This window comes from Callionymus lyra, chromosome 4, assembly GCF_982586985.1.
Source record: "Callionymus lyra chromosome 4, fCalLyr1.hap1.1, whole genome shotgun sequence".
NCBI classification, from domain to species: domain Eukaryota; kingdom Metazoa; phylum Chordata; class Actinopteri; order Syngnathiformes; family Callionymidae; genus Callionymus; species Callionymus lyra.
This window is the reverse complement of record NC_141821.1, coordinates 6,661,073-6,683,642: the sequence shown is the minus strand read 5'-3', so window position 1 is coordinate 6,683,642 and position 22,570 is coordinate 6,661,073. Positions and strand designations below refer to the sequence as shown.

The following is a 22,570-nucleotide window of genomic DNA, read 5'->3' as shown; positions in this document are numbered from 1 at the left end:
AGCAGCCAATCAGGGGCTGCCATGTTGGGACCCGCGGACGAATGGGCGCGCGCGGACACCTTAGATATGTTGCCGACGCGGGGAATAGTGCGTGCGTGTGCGTGTGCGTGTGAACAATATCATCATCATCATCTCGTGCGTCACACGAGGAAACAACAGCAGGATTCCAGCAACAGTTAAAGCGACAGTGTGTGTGTGTGTGTGTGTGTCGCGACATACACCCCCCCCCTCCTCTGTACCGGCGAGTATCGTGTGTCGCGGTCGGTGGGCGCGTGTCTCCCTCCTCGGTCCCCGCACACAGAGACTTCCGCCGGCGGATCCCATGACAGCAGCAGAGCCCCGGGGATCAGGTCCACGGAGGCGGACTGAGGACTAGAGGAAGGGTTTTCTTGTGGATCTGCGACTTTCGCATGAGGAGGCGGAGACACACTTGAATATGTTTGTTCACTGTACTTGGAAGGACAGACTCTGGTTTCTTTCTACGTGACGGGCTTTTTTTTTTTTTTTTCCTCTCTTCCCTTCCTCTCTTCTTCCTTCGGTGTTTCCCGCGGAACCTCCTCCTCCAGCAGAACCTCTTCAGACATGTGCTGTTTTTATTGACGCCGGGCTTTAAAGTCACCATGAACTACACTGGAGCCGCGAGATTCTCTTTTACATGACAGCTGTTTTTCTACACACACACAGACACACACACACACACACACAGACACACACACACACACACAACACACGCACACACACACACACAGGTGTGACGCTCTGGACACGGTGACAGTTTCTGGTGGCTCGTCTGAAGGATACTGTTCCTCTTCCTCTTCCACCATGAGTTGCCTCCACAGGGCAGTGAATGTGTTGCTTCGTGGACTCGTCATCTATGCGGTACTGGTCCTGGATTCTTCCTCCGACGCGCTGCCAGGACCCTCGTCTGACGCCGGGGCCCCCACAGGTAAGAGCCCCGCACGGCTCCCTCCTCCTCCTCCTCCTCAAACCCCCTTCGTTTCCCGTGGTTCCCTCTGGGAAAGCCGAGGAATATCCCCGTTCAACAGAGTGTTTTTGTTCCTTTTCTCTCTCTCTTTTTCTCCCTCTCTTTCTCTCTCTCTCTCCAGAGAAATGTGTGACATGGCAGGAATGATGTTGTTCTTCTGCTTCTGTAGAAGAACTGCTTGACATTGAGAATCCAACCTTCATGTCAGTCACTGTAGATGTGATGAGAGATGCGTTCAAAGACATCTTTGTTGTTATTATGCAGGAGGAAAAAAAACATTACATTAGAGAAAAAAAACGCATTTAAATTAGAGGTTTATTCTCATATTAGTTTGTCAATAATTGTCGGTAAATCGTTTGTGATGCGTGATCGTTCGTGATCCTGCTCGAGACCTCGGCTCCTCCGTAGGTTTGAGTCGTCCGCTGTATTCCGTGCGAGGTAAAGAAAGCTGTTAAAGCTGATGTTTGGACATATTTTGGTTTGAAAACAAATGTAAAGCAGTTACGACTTCGTCAAGAGTCATGTGGTCTGTAAATACTACAACACCAGAGTCAAGTACTGGAAAATACTACACATATATTATTGTTACTACACTATCACAACATCAGAGTCAAGTACTCGACAATACTACACATATATACTTGTTACTACAGTATCACAACACCAGAGTCAAGTACTGGACAATACTACACATATATTATTGTTACTACACTATCACAACACCAGAGTCAAGTACTGGAAAATACTACTCATATATCCTTGTTACTACACTATCACAACACCAGAGTCAAGTACTGGACAATACTACACATATATACTTGTTACTACACTATCACAACACCAGAGTCAAGTACTCGACAATACTACACATATATACTTGTTACTACACTATCACAACACCAGAGTTAAGTACTGGACAATACTACACATATATACTTGTTACTACACTATAACAACACCAGAGTCAAGTACTGGACAATACTACACATATATACTTGTTACTACACTATAACAGCACCAGAGTCAAGTACTCCACAATACTACACAGTCTGCTGTATAAAGAAAGGGTAAAGAAAGAAAGGAAAATTGATTTGTTTGTTTTTTTGCATTTGTAACAGAATTTATTTTATGCCATATTTCTAACGAAGAAATGGATGAACTTTTGGTAAAAAAAGAAGTCATTTTGTGTTAAACATTGATTCAGTTTTGACACTTTTTCTTTTCAATAAGTTAAAATAATAACAAAATGTTTTATTATTAAAACCGTAGTGTTTAAAATAAACCTTTTATTTTTTTGTTTTAACTCATTATTTTCAACTGATTTCTAACTACGATCGCAGTGAAAGATTCAATATCTTGCCGTCGATGGACGGGTGACCAGGTTAACGACGATCACTGACTAACTAACCCATCAATCTTCAGTTTATTATTAGTTCGATGACAATATTATAACTTTCAACTCATTCAAACGTATCATTTGAATGAAGATGTTCAATCAGATTCACAGAGAGGCTGAAAATGAGTCCAAAACAGTCGTTTTCATAAACGATATATTCCTTTATTTACAAGTATTTATCTTCGACCAAAAGTATTTTCTAAATTTGACCGGTCCGGGTAAAAGCTACATATGGTTGACTGTGTTCTTAGTACTTCTTAAAGCTTTATTTAAATTTCTTTAACTGCTTTATTTTTTCTAACTGTCTGCTTCACAGTTCATTGTTGCTCTGCGTGACCGTGTCGTCGTGGTACACACAGGTTATTGTGTCGTGTTCTTGCTGGTGTGGTATGTTCTAGAAACATGAGTTGATACTACACGTTAAGATGGGAGTGTATTTGGAAATCTCAAATAGAAGTTTTTTATTGTTTTCAGTGGATTTAACTGCTAAATAGTCAATACTTCACCAACTTCTCGCTCTGATCTTGACGCTCGACCGTTCCTTCGACTGGATTCTTCATACGTGACGTGAATGTTCCGTCTGACTCCATTGTTTTTATTTCCAAGTTGAGGTTTTTTTTTCTTCTTTCAACTGGTTTGGTTTGCGTCGGATCCTGGGCTGGTTGGTGCTGCCGGTGCGATCGTGTTCAGGGCTTGTAATCAGCAAACCTTTGTCGCTCCTGCAGTCGACCGTTGAACGGGAACCAAAAATAAAAAATACTTTTCCTCGGCTGCAACAACAAGACGTCGCTGATGCTCACACACACACACACACACAAACACACACACACACACACACCATCGTGTTGTATTAGTTTGTAACAAAAAACAATCATCGCCATGAAAAGATGAGTCATGTACCAATGTAGGAGAAAGTACTTAAAAGTGTCATTTGTCTCGTTTGCCTTTTTCTGACACACGTCCCTTCAGGACATTTGCACTAAACAAGGTCCATGTTGTACAGCCAACATTTGCAGAGGAAGATACAAACACCGTGTCTTTCCTTCCTCACGTTCATCCACCTCTTCCTGTCCGAGACGACACCCGCACAAGACCATCTTCATGTGGGTTCAACTCTGCTTTGAAATTGCATTAGAATCCTGTTGTTTACTTGCTAATCCAGCTGATGGTGGACCAGGATGTTCAGTTAATGACATTTTAAACGTCACTCCGGCAGGGGAATGTCTCCGGATCACTCGTTCGGATGGAAAGGAATTTGATGAACGGCGGGACAAGTTGATCTTGAAGTCCGTCACTGACCGCCGTGTTAGTTTAACCACTTGTTGACCGTCATTTAAACTTGAGAGTTGATTTTAACCTGCTGGTTATTCTCTGCTGCTGCTCCCGCAAGGAATCTGTGACTCTTTTCCTTTTCCTTGGTTTGCACCAGTGTTTCCTCCCTGTGTGTGTTTGGTCAAGAATCTTTCAATACGATACCTATCACGATACAGAGGCAACTACAGAGGATACTATACATTGTGATAGTGTAGTAACAAGGATAAAAATGTGCAGTATTGTCGAGTACTTGACTCTGGTGTCGCAGTATTTACAGACCACATGACTCTTGACGAAGTCGGAACGGCTTTCATTTGTTTTCAAACCTAAATATGTCTAAACATCAGCTTTAAAAGCTGCTGGAGTCGCTGTATCCTCTTGTCCTCAGTCATCGCTAGGAACTTTCAGGCACTATGACTGCCATCTAGCGGCCAGATGTTTAACTTTAACACAAAAATGAACAAAAAAACTGTGAAATACAAAATGATTTGAATATGTCCAAACGTCTGCTTTATAAGCTGCTTGAGTCTCTGTATCCTCTCGTCCCCAGTCATCGACATTCTTCCTTAAGCTGGGCAGGATGTAATTACTGCTGTCAACTAGTGGCCAGAAGTTTAATTGCAACACAAAAATAAACAAATGCAGGTCTATTTGCATGTTAATTGTAAATAAATAAATAAATATATTTTTAAACACACTTTATTGAACTGTGAACCATAGAAAACTATGGTAAAACAATAAAATGTGATTGAAAGTATTTTTCTTTTAAATCGATACAGTGTTGTGAAGAAAATATCTGATCTATTACTGTGTTGATATTTTATACAAACAAACTAGTTACTCGCCCGCTTTATAACTTGATTAAAAAACTGTTGGTAAAACAAACTTGATCAATATTGTATTGTCTTTACTGTGTAATCAGCTGAATTAACTTTGTTTATAAGTAGAGTCACAGGAGGTAGACCCGAGGGTTGTCGGTTCAAAGCTGCCATTTACCCTGACGGAGCTCAGGGGGTGAGGTTTCATAGGTCAGCCTGCTCTTTGATCAGGGGCGGATCAAAAAAGTGACTTTTATGTCATTAGTCTGAATTTTATACGGCTCTTTGTAGCATTAGCAAGTATTATTTGAGCGACGATGGTAGTTTTACTCGCAGTATAATTACTGAGGGAACCCGTTTTGGATTTAAAGGTGAATTAAATTCAATATTTATGACATTAAATTGATCAAATGTTTGTGCTTGAGTTTCTGTTTTTACTCTAATGTGAATCTAAACAAAGTTATTATTTATAATTTTTTTGGTTTTCTATTTCATCATCGCAACAACTTTATTAAAAAAAAAAAGTTTGGTTTAGAGTAAACTCTCATTTTTTAAATTAAGAGAGTAGGCCTTTGATTTTTATGTTTTAAAAGTGCATTTTTCCCCCATAGAAATATAAAGTGAGTGGTTGCAAGGGAACACAATATTGAAACAATACTTACACAACCCTTTAAAACATAAAATCTAATTTTCAACCCCTGAGTTATTGGTTTCATAACTTCAGGTTCTAGGAATTGGTGGGGAATCCCCGCCTCACTACCTCCTACTGAAAACTCAGCTGAGAAAATGCGGCAGCTGGTTGGAGGCTTCTTACCAATTCGTAGAACCTGAAGTTATGAAACCAATAACTCGGGGGTTCTACGTCATTTGGTGCCCCGCCCTCTAACTGCTTCGCTACTGGTTTATACCAAGGCGAAGCCAGACGGGATCAATGTACCCCCAGCTAGAGGCCGCGAAGAGGTCCGCTACGGGGTGACCGAACCGAGACCAAATCTTGGCCGTCGCTGACTCGGACAGACCCCATTAGTCCTGGATAGCCCCCCTCCACAGTCTGTCTGCAACTAAATTCAGCTCGCCCGGCACATGCTGAGCTCTGAGCGAGAGCAGATGACGATCTGCCCACTCTTTCTCTTAGCCTCACTCAGAAGGCCTGGGGATTTGACTCGACCCTGGCGGTTGACGTACGCCACCGCGGTGGAGCTGTCTGACAGTACTAGGACCTTGGACTGTGACAGTTGGGGGGAGAGGTGAAGCAGGACGCTGTGAATTGCTTTCAACTCTAGCCAGGTGATGTGTTTGTACACCGGTCAGTTCCAGACCCCGCTGACATTGGTCTCACCTGAGGTCCCTCCCAAACCTGTCAGAGATGCGTCCGTCAACACCTTAGTGTGATGTAGGACGCAACCTAGTGGAACTCTCCACCTGAGGTTGGCCAGGAAGTTCGGGAAGGTGCACTTTCCGACCTTGGTCCCGCTTGGTTTCTAGCTTGAGACGACCGGACCATCTCTGGAGCTCCCTCATGTGCAGCAAGCCAAGCAGCACCACCGAGTGAGCCACTGCCATGAGCCCCCGGAGGGACATAATGACGCCTGCTGTTATCTCCCCCCTGGGGTTCATGGCGTCAGTCGAGCTCTCAGCTAGCAACTGTGTTGTCAGTCGAAGAATGGGCTTGATACACGCGACCGGGAGGCGCATCCTTCCTCCGTGTTCAGCAGTACCACCTAGGTACACTAGCTGCTGAACTAGAGTAAGAACGCTCTTAATGTTCTCGGGAAAGGGAACGGCAGGCCACACGTTCTGCCGTTGTGTGATTTGGGCCTAGACAAACAAAACAGAGAGCATTTGTGTCCCCCCTCTCCAGGGGGGGCATCACACATCATGCATGCACATTTATCTACTTCAATGTTAATGATTTTACTGATCATCAGATCACTTGCCAATCTTCTGTCAGGAGCTTTCTCGCTGAGTTGCAAAAGGAGGAATGGGCACCAAATGATGTAGAACCCTTTGCTTCACTCCGTGATCTACCGTCTAATGTTGTATCTTCTCTTGGTAAACGTGGAGTGTGGAAAGACCAGCTTCCTTTGACTTGTCAGTCTCGTGTGGACACAAACATAATGGTGTATTCTTGAACACACTGGATCTACATTTTCAGGTGTGAGCGACGTGGTCTTGACTGGTCTCGCTGTGCAAACAAAGCTCTTCCTTCAAGGGAACTTGAGGAAATGTTCCTCTTGGTTGGAGATGGTGTCTCAGATATGGACTCCTCAATTTAGCATTAGCATTACATAAGAGAGAGAGTCTGCTGATGGCTGGATTACACCACAGATATGTCCACGTCACTCCAGCGCTTTGACTGCACTTTGTGTGTCTGCGCCAGATTCAAATCTCCAGGAGTTTGACGGTCGTTTGATTTGCTTCTTGTTACTGAGGAGCACGACGTGTTCTTCTAGTGTCTCTGATACGTGAAGAATCCTTTAGTTCACATCAAAAGATGAAACTGCTGGTCAAATTCATTCCTTAGATCCGGTCCGGGTGCCAAATACAGCCCTTTCTCTTTATTGTGTGTAGCGGCCCTCGTGAACTAAAAGATCAAGTAGAAACTAACAGTTTTGTTTTGTCTTTAATTATTAATAACCTCATTCATTATCATCAACTTTTTGTTAGAATTGATGACCTCTTGAACAAATTAAAGTTGTCCCTTGTGTTGTCTTAGGGTCAAGGTGACCCAGAAGCCCAGAAAACAAACGTGTTTGAGGTATCCCTTGTGCTATCTCAGGGTCAAGGAGACACATAGGCCCGATAAACAAATGTATTTGAGGTATCCCTTGATCTATCTCAGGGTCAAGGAGACACATAGGCCCGATTAAAAAAAATGTATTTGAGGTATCCCTTGTTCTATCTCTGGGTCAGGGAGACACATAGGACCGATAAACAAATGTATTTGTTGTAACCCTTATGTTGTATCATGGTCAGGGTGACCTGAAGGCCCCAAAACAAATTTGTTTGTGGTATCCCTTAGGTTGTCTCTGGGTCAAGGTGACCCGAAATCGAAGATAACGACCTCTCTGTCTTCCAGAAATACATATGCAGTGGTGGAGGGTCACCATGACCCAGGGACAACACAAGGGATACCACAAACACATTTGTTTTTGGGCCTTTATGTCACCTTGACCCAGAGACAACACAAGAGTTAATATAGAATAAATACTATTCTGGAAAAAAAGTGCTTTTATGTCAGACTTAAAAAAAGTTTAAAATGTATATATTTTTGCATATTTCACTTGATTTTATACTTTTCTCTTTGGATCTATGAAGTTGCAGGACCTGCTACTGAACAAGTTCATCCATGGTTTACTTTAGGTCACGCTCGCATGTTTGTTCGCCTTTGTTGACCTTCAGTAGAAAAGTAACAAACTCTCTGAGAGAAGAGAGAGTTTATCTTATCGTGGTATATATTCTAGAGTAGATCGTCTTCATTAGATCATCTCTCAGGATATGATCCCAAAACAATATGAATAAATCATCTACGAGTAAAACTGATGTTGAAGGAATGTTTGGTATTTAAAAACAAATATAATTGAGTTTGAGTCTTTAGTGTAAAAAGTTGGATCCCTTTTTGTGCTTGAGTTTGAACCCATGCAAATTCAAAATAAAGGCAAAAGAGAGATTCCCTTACTGACCTTGTGGGTCAAGATGACCCGAAGGCCTGAAAAACCAATGTGTTTGTGGTATCCCTTGTGCTATAACTCATGGTCAAGGTTAACCGGAGGCCCGAAAAACAAATGTTTGTGGTATCCCTTGTGCTATCTCAGGGTCAAGGTTAACCGAAGGCCCGAAAAACAAATGTTTGTGGTATCCCTTGTGCTATTTCAAGGTCAAGATAACCTGAAGGCCTGAAAAACAAATGTGTTTGAGGTATCCCTTGTGCTATCTCAAGGTCAAGAAGACCAGAAGGCATGAAAAACAGATGTGTTTGAGGTATCCCTTGTGTTGTCTCTGGGTCAAGGTCAACGACCTCCCTGACCTCCATAAATACATATGGTGTCCCAGAGACAACACAAGGATGAGAGTTGTTAGTATCAGAACTAATGAAAGTATCGATATGGTGTATCGGACTTTATTTTTGTTAATACATTTCTTGTTAATAAATAAATAAATTAACCAATTATTTTCTGTTTAAAAATATTATTTATTTATTATTATTATTATTTGCTGATATAAAAAAAAATGTATCTAGTAACAAATCTTTGGCATCAGGTGTAACATTGGAGTATCTTGACAGAAACATGTATGTGGATACAAACATGCATCATGGGTCGTTGTGACCCGTGTGTTCAGACTGGATAATGTCCTTTTTTCTTTTCTTATAAAGTGAAGATCATCATCTGTCTTTTTTTGTTGTAACAAAAAATATTTTTACACATTTTTCTTTCTTATTGAGTTTATATAACCATGTATAGAGATGATATATTTTATGTACAGGTTTATTGTTGCTGGTTCAATTCCTCTTCAGTAAAAATCATATATTATTTTGATTTTTTAAAAGCATGACAAACATCCAGGTGAGATGACTTTGAACAGCAAAGACCACGTTGATCCACGTCGACCTCTGTAGAAACAGCTGTTCAGGAGCTTTAGTCTTATTATCAAGAGAGGCTTTATTTATAAATCCACTGATGAACTTTTCCATCGCGTCGTAACCTCAGTGTGACCCCAACATTAAATCTATAATCACAGAATTTTCAACTATTATCAAAGAATTTTCAACTCCAATCAAAGAATTTTCAACTATAATCAAAGAATTTTCAACTATAATCAAACAATTTTCAACTTTAATCAAACAATTTTAAACTATAATCAAACAATTTTCAACTATAATCCAACAATTTTCAACTATAATCCAACAATTTTCAATTATAATCAAACAATTTTCAACTATAATCCAACAATATTCAACTGTCATCCAACAATTTTCAATTTCTTCAACTATGATGTATGTTTTCACCTCAGTAACTGCTTCAGTTGAACCACAGAACACAAGAATCCTCAGAGCAACATTCCGGTTCATCTCTGATATGTAATACGACGGTGATGTAATGGTTTGTTGTTTGCTCATGGGTTCCTCCCATTTCTGTGGCTGCCTCTGATTTATGGAGCCAAATATTAAGTGTAGCTGGTGGTTACAAACACTTGTTAGCTTGTTGAAAAATAGCTTACGAAACCAAAATACCACTCGTAACTAACCCGTGTCCTTACTGCGGTTTCCTCCCACAAAAACATACAGGGTTCGACTGAGTCCTGTTGGCATATATTCAAAGATCTGTTGATAAAATTATAAAACAATTTTAAACTATAATCAAACAATTTTCAACTATAATCAAACAATTTTCAACTATAATCAAACAATTTTTAACTATAATCAAACAATTTTAAACTATAATCAAACAATTTTCAACTATAATCAAACAATTTTCAACTATAATCAAACAATTTTTAACTATAATCAAACAATTTTCAACTATAATCAAACAATATTCAACTATAATCAAACAATTTTCGACTATAATCAAACAATTTTTAACTATAATCAAACAATTTTCAACTATAATCAAACAATTTTTAACTATAATCAAACAATTTTAAACTATAATCAAACAATTTTTAACTATAATCAAACAATTTTAAACTATAATCAAACAATTTTCAACTATAATCAAACAATTTTCAACTATAATCAAACAATTTTTAACTATAATCAAACAATTTTCAACTATAATCAAACAATATTCAACTATAATCAAACAATTTTCGACTATAATCAAACAATTTTCAACTTTAATCAAACAATTTTCAACTATAATCAAACAATTTTCAACTTTCATCAAACAATTTTCCACTATAATCAAACAATTTTCAACTATAATCAAAAAAAATTAGACTATAATCAAACAATTTTCAACTATAATCAAACAATTTTCAACTATAATCAAACAATTTTCGACTATAATCAAACAATTTTCGACTATAATCAAACAGTTTTCAACTATAATCAAACAATTTTCGACTATAATCAAACAATTTTCAACTATAATCAAACAATTTTCGACTATAATCAAACAATTTTCGACTATAATCAAACAATTTTCAACTATAATCAAACAATTTTCAACTATAATCAAACAATTTTCGACTATAATCAAACAATTTTCGACTATAATCAAACAATTTTCAACTATAATCAAACAATTTTCAACTATAATCAAACAATTTTCAACTACAATCAAACAATTTTCAACTATAATCAAAAAAAAATCGACTATAATCAAACAATTTTCAACTATAATCAAACAATTTTAAACTATAATACAACAATTTTCAACTATAATCCAACAATTTTCAACTATAATCAAACAATTTTAAACTATAATACAACAATTTTCAACTGTCATCCAACAATTTTCAATTTCTTCAACTATGATGTATGTTTTCACCTCAGTAACTGCTTCAGTTGAACCACAGAACACAAGAACCCTCAGAGCAACATTCCGGTTCATCTCTGATATGTAATACGACGGTGATGTAATGGTTTGTTGTTTGCTCATGGGTTCCTCCCATTTCTGTGGCTGCCTCTGATTTATGGAGCCAAATATTAAGTGTAGCTGGTGGTTACAAACACTTGTTAGCTTGTTGAAAAATAGCTTACGAAACCAAAATACCACTCGTAACTAACCCGTGTCCTTACTGCGGTTTCCTCCCACAAAAACATACAGGGTTCGACTGAGTCCTGTTGGCATATATTCAAAGATCTGTTGATAAAATTATAAAACTATAATCAAACAATTATCAACTATAATCAAACAATTTTAAACTATAATCAAACAATTTTTAACTATAATCAAACAATTTTTAACTATAATCAAACAATTTTTAACTATAATCAAACAATTTTGAACTGTAATCAAACAATTTTCAACTATAATCAAACAATTTTTAACTATAATCAAACAATTTTAAACTATAATCAAACAATTTTCAACTATAATCAAACAATTTTCAACTATAATCAAACAATTTTTAACTATAATCAAACAATTTTCAACTATAATCAAACAATATTCAACTATAATCAAACAATTTTCGACTATAATCAAACAATTTTTAACTATAATCAAACAATTTTCAACTATAATCAAACAATTTTTAACTATAATCAAACAATTTTAAACTATAATCAAACAATTTTAAACTATAATCAAACAATTTTCAACTATAATCAAACAATTTTCAACTATAATCAAACAATTTTTAACTATAATCAAACAATTTTCAACTATAATCAAACAATATTCAACTATAATCAAACAATTTTCGACTATAATCAAACAATTTTCAACTTTAATCAAACAATTTTCAACTATAATCAAACAATTTTCAACTTTCATCAAACAATTTTCCACTATAATCAAACAATTTTCAACTATAATCAAAAAAAATTAGACTATAATCAAACAATTTTCAACTATAATCAAACAATTTTCAACTATAATCAAACAATTTTCGACTATAATCAAACAATTTTCGACTATAATCAAACAGTTTTCAACTATAATCAAACAATTTTCAACTATAATCAAACAATTTTCAACTACAATCAAACAATTTTCAACTATAATCAAAAAAAAATCGACTATAATCAAACAATTTTCAACTATAATCAAACAATTTTCAACTATAATCAAACAATTTTCAACTATAATCAAACAATTTTCGACTATAATGAAACAATTTTCAACTATAATCAAACATTTTTCAACTATAATCAAACAATTTTCAACTATAATCAAACAATTTTCAACTGTAATCAAACAATTTTCAACTATAATGAAACAATTTTCAACTATAATCAAACAATTTTCAACTATAATCAAACAATTTTCAACTGTAATCAAACAATTTTCAACTTTAATCAAACAATTTTCGACTATAATCAAACAATTTTCAACTGTAATCAAACAATTTTCAACTATAATGAAACAATTTTCAACTATAATCAAACAATTTTCAACTATAATCAAACAATTTTCAACTGTAATCAAACAATTTTCAACTTTAATCAAACAATTTTCGACTATAATGAAACAATTTTCAACTATAATCAAACAATTTTCAACTATAATCAAAAGAAAATTCGACTATAATCAAACAATTTTCAACTATAATCAAACAATTTTCAACTTTAATCAAACAATTTTCGACTATAATGAAACAATTTTCAACTATAATCAAACAATTTTCAACTATAATGAAACAATTTTCAACTATAATCAAACAATTTTCAACTTTAATCAAACAATTTTCGACTATAATGAAACAATTTTCAACTATAATCAAACAATTTTCAACTATAATCAAACATTTTTCAACTATAATCAAACAATTTTCAACTGTAATCAAACATTTTTCAACTATAATCAAACATTTTTCAACTATGATCAAACATTTTTCAACTATAATCAAACATTCTATACAATAAGAAATGACATAATTAGGTGAGACTCGGTAACTAGTGCCTCAGGGATCTGTTCTGGTCCCAGTTCTTCTTTCAATGAGGATCAATGCTATTGAAATATTTCCTCCATATTTTTAACCCTTTCAAGGAAGTCATACGTCGTGTTTATTAAGTGAGAAATCCATGTCCTGAGGTGGGGTCAGGGTCAGGGTCAGGGTCAGGGTCAGGATCAGGGTCAGGGTCACTCAGCTGCTGTTCCGGGCCACGAGGCGGCTCCTGTAGCTGCTGATTGTCGTCGCACTCACCATTGTTTGTGGTGTGAGCTACACAACCAGCCGCTCATACCGTGAGAACTGGTAGAACAAGACACACCAGCGCGTGCGAAAAACATCTCAGGTGTGACAGCGTGACACGAAATATCTTAAATATCATTGAAATCTTCTTTTCATTTAACCTTTTTGTAATTAATTAACTCCATCTTTTTATAAAATATATATATTAAAAGGTTGTTTTTTTATTTTGAAATTATTGAATATGTTTTTGTGGATTTTTTAAACATAGTTTCATATTGTGTTTACAATGCTAAACAAATACATTTCTATTAATACTTAATTAATACTTTTAATTCATAGCCTTTTTCATTCAATCTAAAGATGTTGCTGTAATGTTGCTGCGGGGCGTGTGATTGGCTGAAAGTTCCATAGCTCTGTACTCGGTTGGGATTGTTTGGTAAAACTTTTATACCAACATTTTTATATTGAATTTTCAAAGACTAAGAATTAAAACGTATGGAATGTACTTTTTTTTTTTAGATGTGGTTTTGATTATAGTTTAAAATGTTTGATTATAGTTGAAAATTGTTTCAGTATAGTTGAAAATTGTTTCATTATAGTTGAAAATTGTTTCATTATAGTCGAAAATTGTTTGATTAAAGTTGAAAATTGTTTGATTATAGTTGAAAATTGTTTGATTATAGTTGAAAATTGATTGATTACAGTTGAAAATTGATTGATTATAGTTGAACATTTTTTGATTATAGTTGAAAATTGATTGATTATAGTTGAAAATTGTTTGATTATAGTTGAAAATTGTTTGATTATAGTTGAAAATTGTTTGATTATATTTTAAATTATGTAATTATTAGATTTATGATATCAAACACTATTTGTAATTTCTTTTTATAAAAAAACTATTCAAAAAGATAAGATTGTTTTTTTTTAATTTTAATAAAAAAACATGTTTTTATTGAATTACTAAAACAAAAACATTCCATCTTTCAATATAGAAAATGTTTCAAAAAGTCAAATTAAATGTTTAAAAATGTCATTAAACATATAAAAGTAATATTTGTTTAAGTCAGTATAATGAAGGTCATACATTGGTGTCGTCGTCAGGCCTTGAATAGACTGAAAGAGTCGCGACCTTGATATTGAGGGATCTGAACCCGCTAAGACTCGTCAACTTAACACAGGAAGAACCAAAGTCGTCAGCGAGTCATTGCTACTGGACATCACACGTGTATTTTTTGACACGTGTCATTCAGGTCATGTGACCGAAGTCTTACCGTCTCCACAGGAAAGCTTTTTTCTTTTTTGCGTAGTCATGAAAATGGTCAGAGGACATGAGTGCGAGTCCCCTCTGATAGACATGAGTCGAGTCCCCTCTGATGGACATGAGTGCGAGTCCCTTCTGATGGACATGAGTGCGAGTCCCCTCTGATGGACATGAGTGCGAGTCCCCTCTGATGGACATGAGTGCGAGTCCCCTCTGATGGACATGAGTACGAGTCCCCTCTGATGGACATGGGTGCGAGTCCCCTCTGATGGACATGAGTACGAGTCCCCTCTGATGGACATGAGTGCGAGTCCCCTCTGATGGACATGAGTACGAGTCCCCTCTGATGGACATGGGTGCGAGTCCCCTCTGATGGACATGAGTACGAGTCCCCTCTGATGGACATGGGTGCGAGTCCCCTCTGCTGGACATGAGTGCGAGTCCCCTCTGATGGACATGAGTGCGAGTCCCCTCTGATGGACATGAGTACGAGTCCCCTCTGATGGACATGAGTGCGAGTCCCCTCTGATGGACATGAGTGCGAGTCCCCTCTGATGGACATGAGTGCGAGTCCCCTCTGATGGACATGAGTGCGAGTCCCATCTGATGGACATGGGTGCGAGTCCCCTCTGATGGACATGAGTGCGAGTCCCCTCTGATGGACATGAGTGCGAGTCCCCTCTGATGGACATGAGTACGAGTCCCCTCTGATGGACATGGGTGCGAGTCCCCTCTGATGGACATGAGTGCGAGTCCCCTCTGATGGACATGAGTGTGAGTCCCCTCTGATGGACATGAGTGCGAGTCCCCTCTGATGGACATGAGTGCGAGTCTCCTCTGATGGACATGAGTGCGAGTCCCCTCTGATGGACATGAGTGTGAGTCCCCTCTGATGGACATGAGTGCGAGTCCCCTCTGATGGACATGAGTCGAGTCCCCTCTGATGGACATGAGTCGAGTCTCCTCTGATGGACATGAGTGCGAGTCCCCTCTGATGGACATGAGTGCGAGTCCCCTCTGATGGACATGAGTGCGAGTCCCCTCTGATGGACATGAGTGCGAGTCCCCTCTGATGGACATGAGTGCGAGTCCCCTCTGATGGACATGAGTGCGAGTCCCCTCTGATGGACATGAGTACGAGTCCCCTCTGATGGACTGAGTGCGAGTCCCCTCTGATGGACATGAGTGCGAGTCCCCTCTGATGGACATGAGTGCGAGTCCCCTCTGATGGACATGAGTGCGAGTCCCCTCTGATGGACATGAGTGCGAGTCCCCTCTGATGGACATGAGTGCGAGTCCCCTCTGATGGACATGAGTACGAGTCCCCTCTGATGGACATGAGTGCGAGTCCCCTCTGATGGACATGAGTGCGAGTCTCCTCTGATGGACATGAGTGCGAGTCCCCTCTGATGGACATGAGTACAAGTCCCCTCTGATGGACATGAGTGCGAGTCTCCTCTGATGGACATGAGTGCGAGTCCCCTCTGATGGACATGAGTACAAGTCCCCTCTGATGGACATGAGTGCGAGTCCCCTCTGATGGACATGAGTACAAGTCCCCTCTGATGGACATGAGTGCGAGTCTCCTCTGATGGACATGAGTGCGAGTCCCCTCTGATGGACATGAGTACAAGTCCCCTCTGATGGACATGAGTGCGAGTCCCCTCTGATGGACATGAGTGCGAGTCCCCTCTGATGGACATGAGTGCGAGTCCCCTCTGATGGACATGAGTGCGAGTCCCCTCTGATTTCAGGGACTTTCCCGTGGCTGAGGTCACGTGACGTGGTGACCTGGGCAACAGGGACGGGCAGAGGTGTGGATTTCTTTGGCATGTTGGCTCTGCTCGAGTGCGTCTCCACCGACCTATGTTTGTCTACACATGTCTTAGCGACGGAGACATGTGGACGAACCACTTCATGAAGAGACATCACAGCATAATGTTAGTGATGGAAATAATATCAATGATCACATGATGCAGGTTAAGTCAGAAAATAACACATGAATAAAAACTAATAATAACCTTTTCAATCTTTAACAACAAACAGTTGAAACTCGTTTGATTAAAGTTGAAAATTGTTGGATTATAGTTGAAAATTGTTTGATTATAGTTGAAAATTGTTTGATTATAGTTGAAAATTGTTTGATAATAGTTGAAAATAGTTTGATTAAAGTTGAAAATTGTTTGAATATAGTTGAAAATTGTTTGATTATAGTTGAAAATTGTTTGATTATAGTTGAAAATAGTTTGATTAAAGTTAAAAATTGTTTGATTATAGTTGAAAATTGTTTGATAATAGTTGAAAATTGTTTGATAATAGTTGAAAATTGTTTGAATATAGTTAAAAATTGTTTGATTATAGTTGAAAATTGTTTGATAATAGTTGAAAATTGTTTGATTATAGTTGAAAATTGTTTGATAATAGTTGAAAATTGTTTGAATATAGTTGAAAATTGTTTGATTATAGTTGAAAATAGTTTGATTAAAGTTAAAAATTGTTTGATTATAGTTGAAAATTGTTTGATTATAGTTGAAAATTGTTTGATTATAGTTGAAAATAGTTTGATTAAAGTTGAAAATAGTTTGATTATAGTTGAAAATTGTTTGATTATAATTGAAAATTGTTTGATTATAGTTGAAAATTGTTTGATTATAGTTGAAAATAGTTTGATTATAATTGAAAATTGTTTGATTATAGTTGAAAATTGTTTGATTATAGTTGAAAATAGTTTGATTAAAGTTGAAAATTGTTTGATTATAGTTGAAAATAGTTTGATTATAGTTGAAAATAGTTTGATTAAAGTTGAAAATTGTTTGAATATAGTTGAAAATTGTTTGATTATAGTTGAATATTGTTTGATTATAGTTGAAAATAGTTTGATTAAAGTTGAAAATAGTTTGATTATAGTTGAAAATTGTTTGATTATAATTGAAAATTGTTTGATTATAGTTGAAAATTGTTTGATTAATGTTGAAAATTGTTTGAATATAGTTGAAAATCGTTTGATTATAGTTGAAAATTGTTTGATTATAGTTGAAAATTGTTTGATTAAAGTTGAAAATAGTTTGATTATAGTTGAAAATAGTTTGATTAAAGTTGAAAATTGTTTGATTATAGTTGAAAATTGTTTGATTAAAGTTGAAAATTGTTTGATTATAGTTGAAAATTGTTTGATTATAGTTGAAAATAGTTGAAAATTGTTGAAAATTGTTTGATTATAGTTGGAAATTGTTTGATTAAAGTTGAAAATAGTTTGATTATAGTTGAAAATTGTTTGATTATAGTTGGAAATTGTTTGATTAAAGTTGAAAATTGTTTGATTATAGTTGAAAATTGTTTGAATATAGTTGAAAATTGTTTGATAATAGTTGAAAATTGTTTGATTATAGTTGAAAATTGTTTGATTATAGTTGAAAATAATTTGATTAAAGTTAAAAATTGTTTGATTATAGTTGAAAATTGTTTGATAATAGTTGAAAATTGTTTGATTAAAGTTGAAAATTGTTTGATTATAGTTGAAAATAGTTTGATTATAGTTGAAAATTGTTTGATTATAGTTGAAAATTGTTTGATTAAAGTTGAAAATAGTTTGATTATAGTTGAAAATTGTTTGATTAAAGTTGAAAATTGTTTGATTATAGTTGAAAATTGTTTGATTAAAGTTGAAAATTGTTTGATTATAGTTGAAAATTGTTTGATTATAGTTGAAAATTGTTTGATTAAAGTTGAAAATAGTTTGATTATAGTTGAAAATTGTTTGATTATAGTTGAAAATTGTTTGATTATAGTTGAAAATTGTTTGATTATAGTTGAAAGCTCGGGGAAACGATACGATTTATTAAATGTATTTATTATTATTTTACTAAAAAAAGAACTAAATGCTTGATTAAACGTCAATAAAAATACATCATCTTCAATGTTAGAGTTTCAATTCAAAGCGTCCAATTTTCTCACGTACTTAAATAAGGGACACCCTGGACAGTTCTCCAGCCTGTGTCACACAGAGACACTCGACCACTCGGAGTACCCGGAGTAAACCCATGAAAGCACGTGGAGAACATGCAAACATGCAAAAGCTCGTCTTCATAGAAGCACACGCGTGTTGTCTGGCAGCACATGACGATTGCGTGCTCGACTGTCCTGTTCTTTGAAAAAGATCACGATCGGTCCAGACGTTTGACGATTATATTTCCCTTCCTCTCGCTCGCCATGTTCCCGCCGCGCTCATCACACGCGTGTGCTCTGGATACACTTATTACACATTCCACGGACGCAACCTTCCAAGAAGTCTCTCCTTTTCGGGAAGTTTTTCTCTCCGACTCGTGACGCTCCACTGGTTTTAGTCGCCCTTTATTTGATGTTACGCGAGCAGAGGATTAGTGTCCAGGTGGTTACGATGAGCGTCGGCCATCTTGACAAGAGAAGCTTCTTTAAAAAACACTTCAGTGAACATTGAGACAAAACTGCTTTTCTTTGTACGAGGAGTTTAAAAGAAATGTAGTTTAATCAAAGACGCTCTTCGATTAAACTACATTTGTTCTATTAAACCGTACATGAATGTACCGAGAGTTAGTGAAGAAAATACTTTGATTATAGTTGAAAATTGTTTGATTATAGTTGAAAATTGTTTGATTATAGTTGAAAATTGTTTGATTATAGTTGAAAATTGTTTGAATATAGTTGAAAATTGTTTGATTATAGTTGAAAATTGTTTGATTATAGTTGAAAATTGTTTGAATATAGTTGAAAATTGTTTGATTCCAGTTGAAAATTGTTTGATTATAGTTGAAAATTGTTTGATTATAGTTGAAAATTGTTTGATTATAGTTGAAAATTGTTTGATTATAGTTGAAAATTGTTTGATTCCAGTTGAAAATTGTTTGATTCCAGTTGAAAATTGTTTGATTATAGTTGAAATTTGTTTGATTATAGTTGAAAATTGTTTGATTATAGTTGAAAATTGTTTGATTATAGTTGAAAATTGTTTGATTATAGTTGAAATTTGTTTGATTATAGTTGAAAATTGTTTGATTATAGTTGAAAATTGTTTGATTACAGTTGAAAATTGTTTGATTCCAGTTGAAAATTGTTTGATTATAGTTGAAAATTGTTTGATTATAGTTGAAAATTGTTTGAATATAGTTGAAAATTGTTCGATTATAGTTGAAAATTGTTCGATTATAGTTGAAAATTGTTTGATTATAGTTGAAAATTGTTCGATTATAGTTGAAAATAGTTTGATTATAGTTGAAAATTGTTTGATTATAGTTGAAAATTGTTTGATTACAGTTGAAAATAGTTTGATTATAGTTGACAATTGTTTGATTCCAGTTGAAAATTGTTTGATTATAGTTGAAAATTGTTTGATTATAGTTGAAAATTGTTTGAATATAGTTGAAAATTGTTTGATTATAGTTGAAAATTGTTTGATTATAGTTGAAAATTGTTTGAATATAGTTGAAAATTGTTTGATTCCAGTTGAAAATTGTTTGATTATAGTTGAAAATTGTTTGAATATAGTTGAAAATTGTTTGAATATAGTTTAAATTGTTTGATTATAGTTGAAAATTGTTTGAATATAGTTGAAAATTGTTTGATTATAGTTGAAAATTGTTTGAATATTGTTGAAAATTGTTTGATTCCAGTTGAAAATTGTTTGATTATAGTTGAAATTTGTTTGAATATAGTTGAAAATTGTTTGATTATAGTTGAAAATTGTTTGATTATAGTTGAAAATTGTTTGATTATAGTTGAAAATTGTTTGATTATAGTTGAAAATTGTTTGATTCCAGTTGAAAATTGTTTGATTATAGTTGAAAATTGTTTGATTATAGTTGAAAATTGTTTGAATATATTTGAAAATTGTTTGATTATAGTTGAAAATTGTTTGATTAAAGTTGAAAATTGTTTTATTAAAGTTGCAAATTGTTTTGTTTTATAATAGTTGAAAATTGGTTGATTATAGATTAGAAAATTGTTTTATTTGTGTTGATGTGTGTAATAATGTAAGAATAACAAGCTTCATGCGTAAAATAAAAATAAATGACAAATATTAACATTTCATAAATTATTAAAAACAAAAAACAAATTCAACCATTCAATAAGTAAATACTTGAATCAACATATTCAATACTTTTAAAATCAAAGTTTCAATGTAGAAATGATTTAATGCAATGATTCACACAAATGATGCTTGTAAAAAAACAAAATGTTAAATCAAGTCAATAGTATTCTGACGACAGGTATTATTAACCCGGAGTTGAGTGTTATTTTCTGACGCTTCATCTCCTTTGATCTCAGAACATCACGGTGATACAAGAGTCACGGCGAGCCTGGACAGGTTCTCGTCTGCGAGCTTGAATCAAAAACTTTGTCCAGACGTCGTACATTAATGTGTCTGGATAATGAATCCCCCCGAGGGGTCTCCGTGCGGAAGCGCTTGACAGCTCAGCGGTAGATGGACGTGTATAGAGAGGGGTATGAAAGAAAAGCATGCTGGGAACTCACGAGCAGCCTGTGATGAAGAATAATTGCATTGATCTGTCACTGACTCACTTTCAACGGGGAACTAGCTTCTCGTCCTTCTAATGATATCTGTGTCTTATTAACGGCTGCTGATGACTTGTAATGGTAGACTCTGGACCAGCTTTATTTACCCGCCTTTAGTACTGACCCGTCAGCTTGACTTACGACCCGACCATATGGACCTGTGGACGCTTCACACTCTGGCTCCGTCGCGGCTGAACCTCCACCTTTCCACGTTCCCTGCAGTTGATTCAGAACTCTGCAGCGGGAATTCTGAGCCGCTCTAGTAGAAGAACTCGCATTTCCCCGATCCTTAAAACTCTTCACTGGCTTCCAGTTTCTTTCAGGATCAACTTTAAAATTCTGGTTCTTACTTTCAGATCTATTCATGGTCAGACCTTCCATCAGTGATCTGATCCAGACTTACACCCCAGCTCGGGCTCTGAGGTCTGTGGATCAGCATCTACTGATTGTTTTGACTGTTTAAGCGCTTTGTGACCCTGGTCTAGAAAAGCGCTCTATAAATATAAATGACTTAACTACCTTTGTCTCGTCTTCATGTGACGCCGTTCAAAAGGTTTCAATCACGCTCAGTGATTGGTCACGTTTACCATTCTTGGAAAAGAAGCAGTTTTTTGTTGCGTGAAGATTACTTTGATAATTACATTGATACGATCATTTAACGCACAATTCTTAATTCACCGTCACATCTGAACTTTGACCCGTGTTAGTTCAAGATGGATTTCTGCTTTGTCAGCGTGAGGTCCTCGTTACATGGCTTTCAAAGTAGATCATTTTGTGATCATTTTGGACGTATTTCAACACGTGTATAATGTATTTTTCTACATAATTCTGTAGTTAATTGGTTTCCAGGTGGTTCAGATGTGCGTCGGCCATCTTGACAAGAGAAGCTTCTTTATTTATAGTTGAAAATTGTTTGATTATAGTTGAAAAATGTTTGATTATAGTTGAAAATTGTTTGATTATAGTTGAAAATTGTTTGATTATAGTTGAAAAATGTTTGATTATAGTTGAAAATTGTTTGATTATAGTTGAAAAATGTTTGATTATAGTTGAAAATTGTTTGATTATAGTTGAAAATTGTTTGATTATAGTTGAAAAATGTTTGATTATAGTTGAAAATTGTTTGATTATAGTTTAAAATTGTTTGATTATATTTGAAAATTGTTTGATTATAGTTGAAAATTGTTTGATTATAGTTGAAAAATGTTTGATTATAGTTGAAAATTGTTTGATTACAGTTGAAAATTGTTTGATTATAGTCGAAAATTGTTTGATTATAGTCGAGAATTGTTTGATTACAGTTAAAAATAGTTTGATTATAGTCGAAAATTGTTTGATTATAGTTGAAAATTGTTTGATTATAGTTGAAAATTGTTTGATTATAGTTGAAAATTGTTTGATTATAGTCGAAAATTGTTTGATTATAGTTGAGAAATGTTTGA

The 22,570-nt window shown here is 35.4% G+C and overlaps 1 protein-coding gene across 2 annotated transcripts in view; it reads left to right on the top strand.

The window, feature by feature from the left end:
* The first annotated feature begins 297 nt into the window (after positions 1–297).
* Positions 298–22,570, top strand: part of stim2b (stromal interaction molecule 2b) — a 60,466-nt gene continuing 38,193 nt past the window's right edge. Inside the window, exon 1 of one of the 2 annotated variants that reach the window (XM_087788572.1) lies at positions 298–946. In XM_087788572.1, the coding sequence (XP_087644698.1) occupies positions 823–946 (124 nt within the window). In that variant the 5' untranslated portion in view covers positions 298–822. The remainder of the gene's footprint in view (positions 947–22,570) is intronic. The other variant, XM_087788571.1, reaches the window with a different exon arrangement.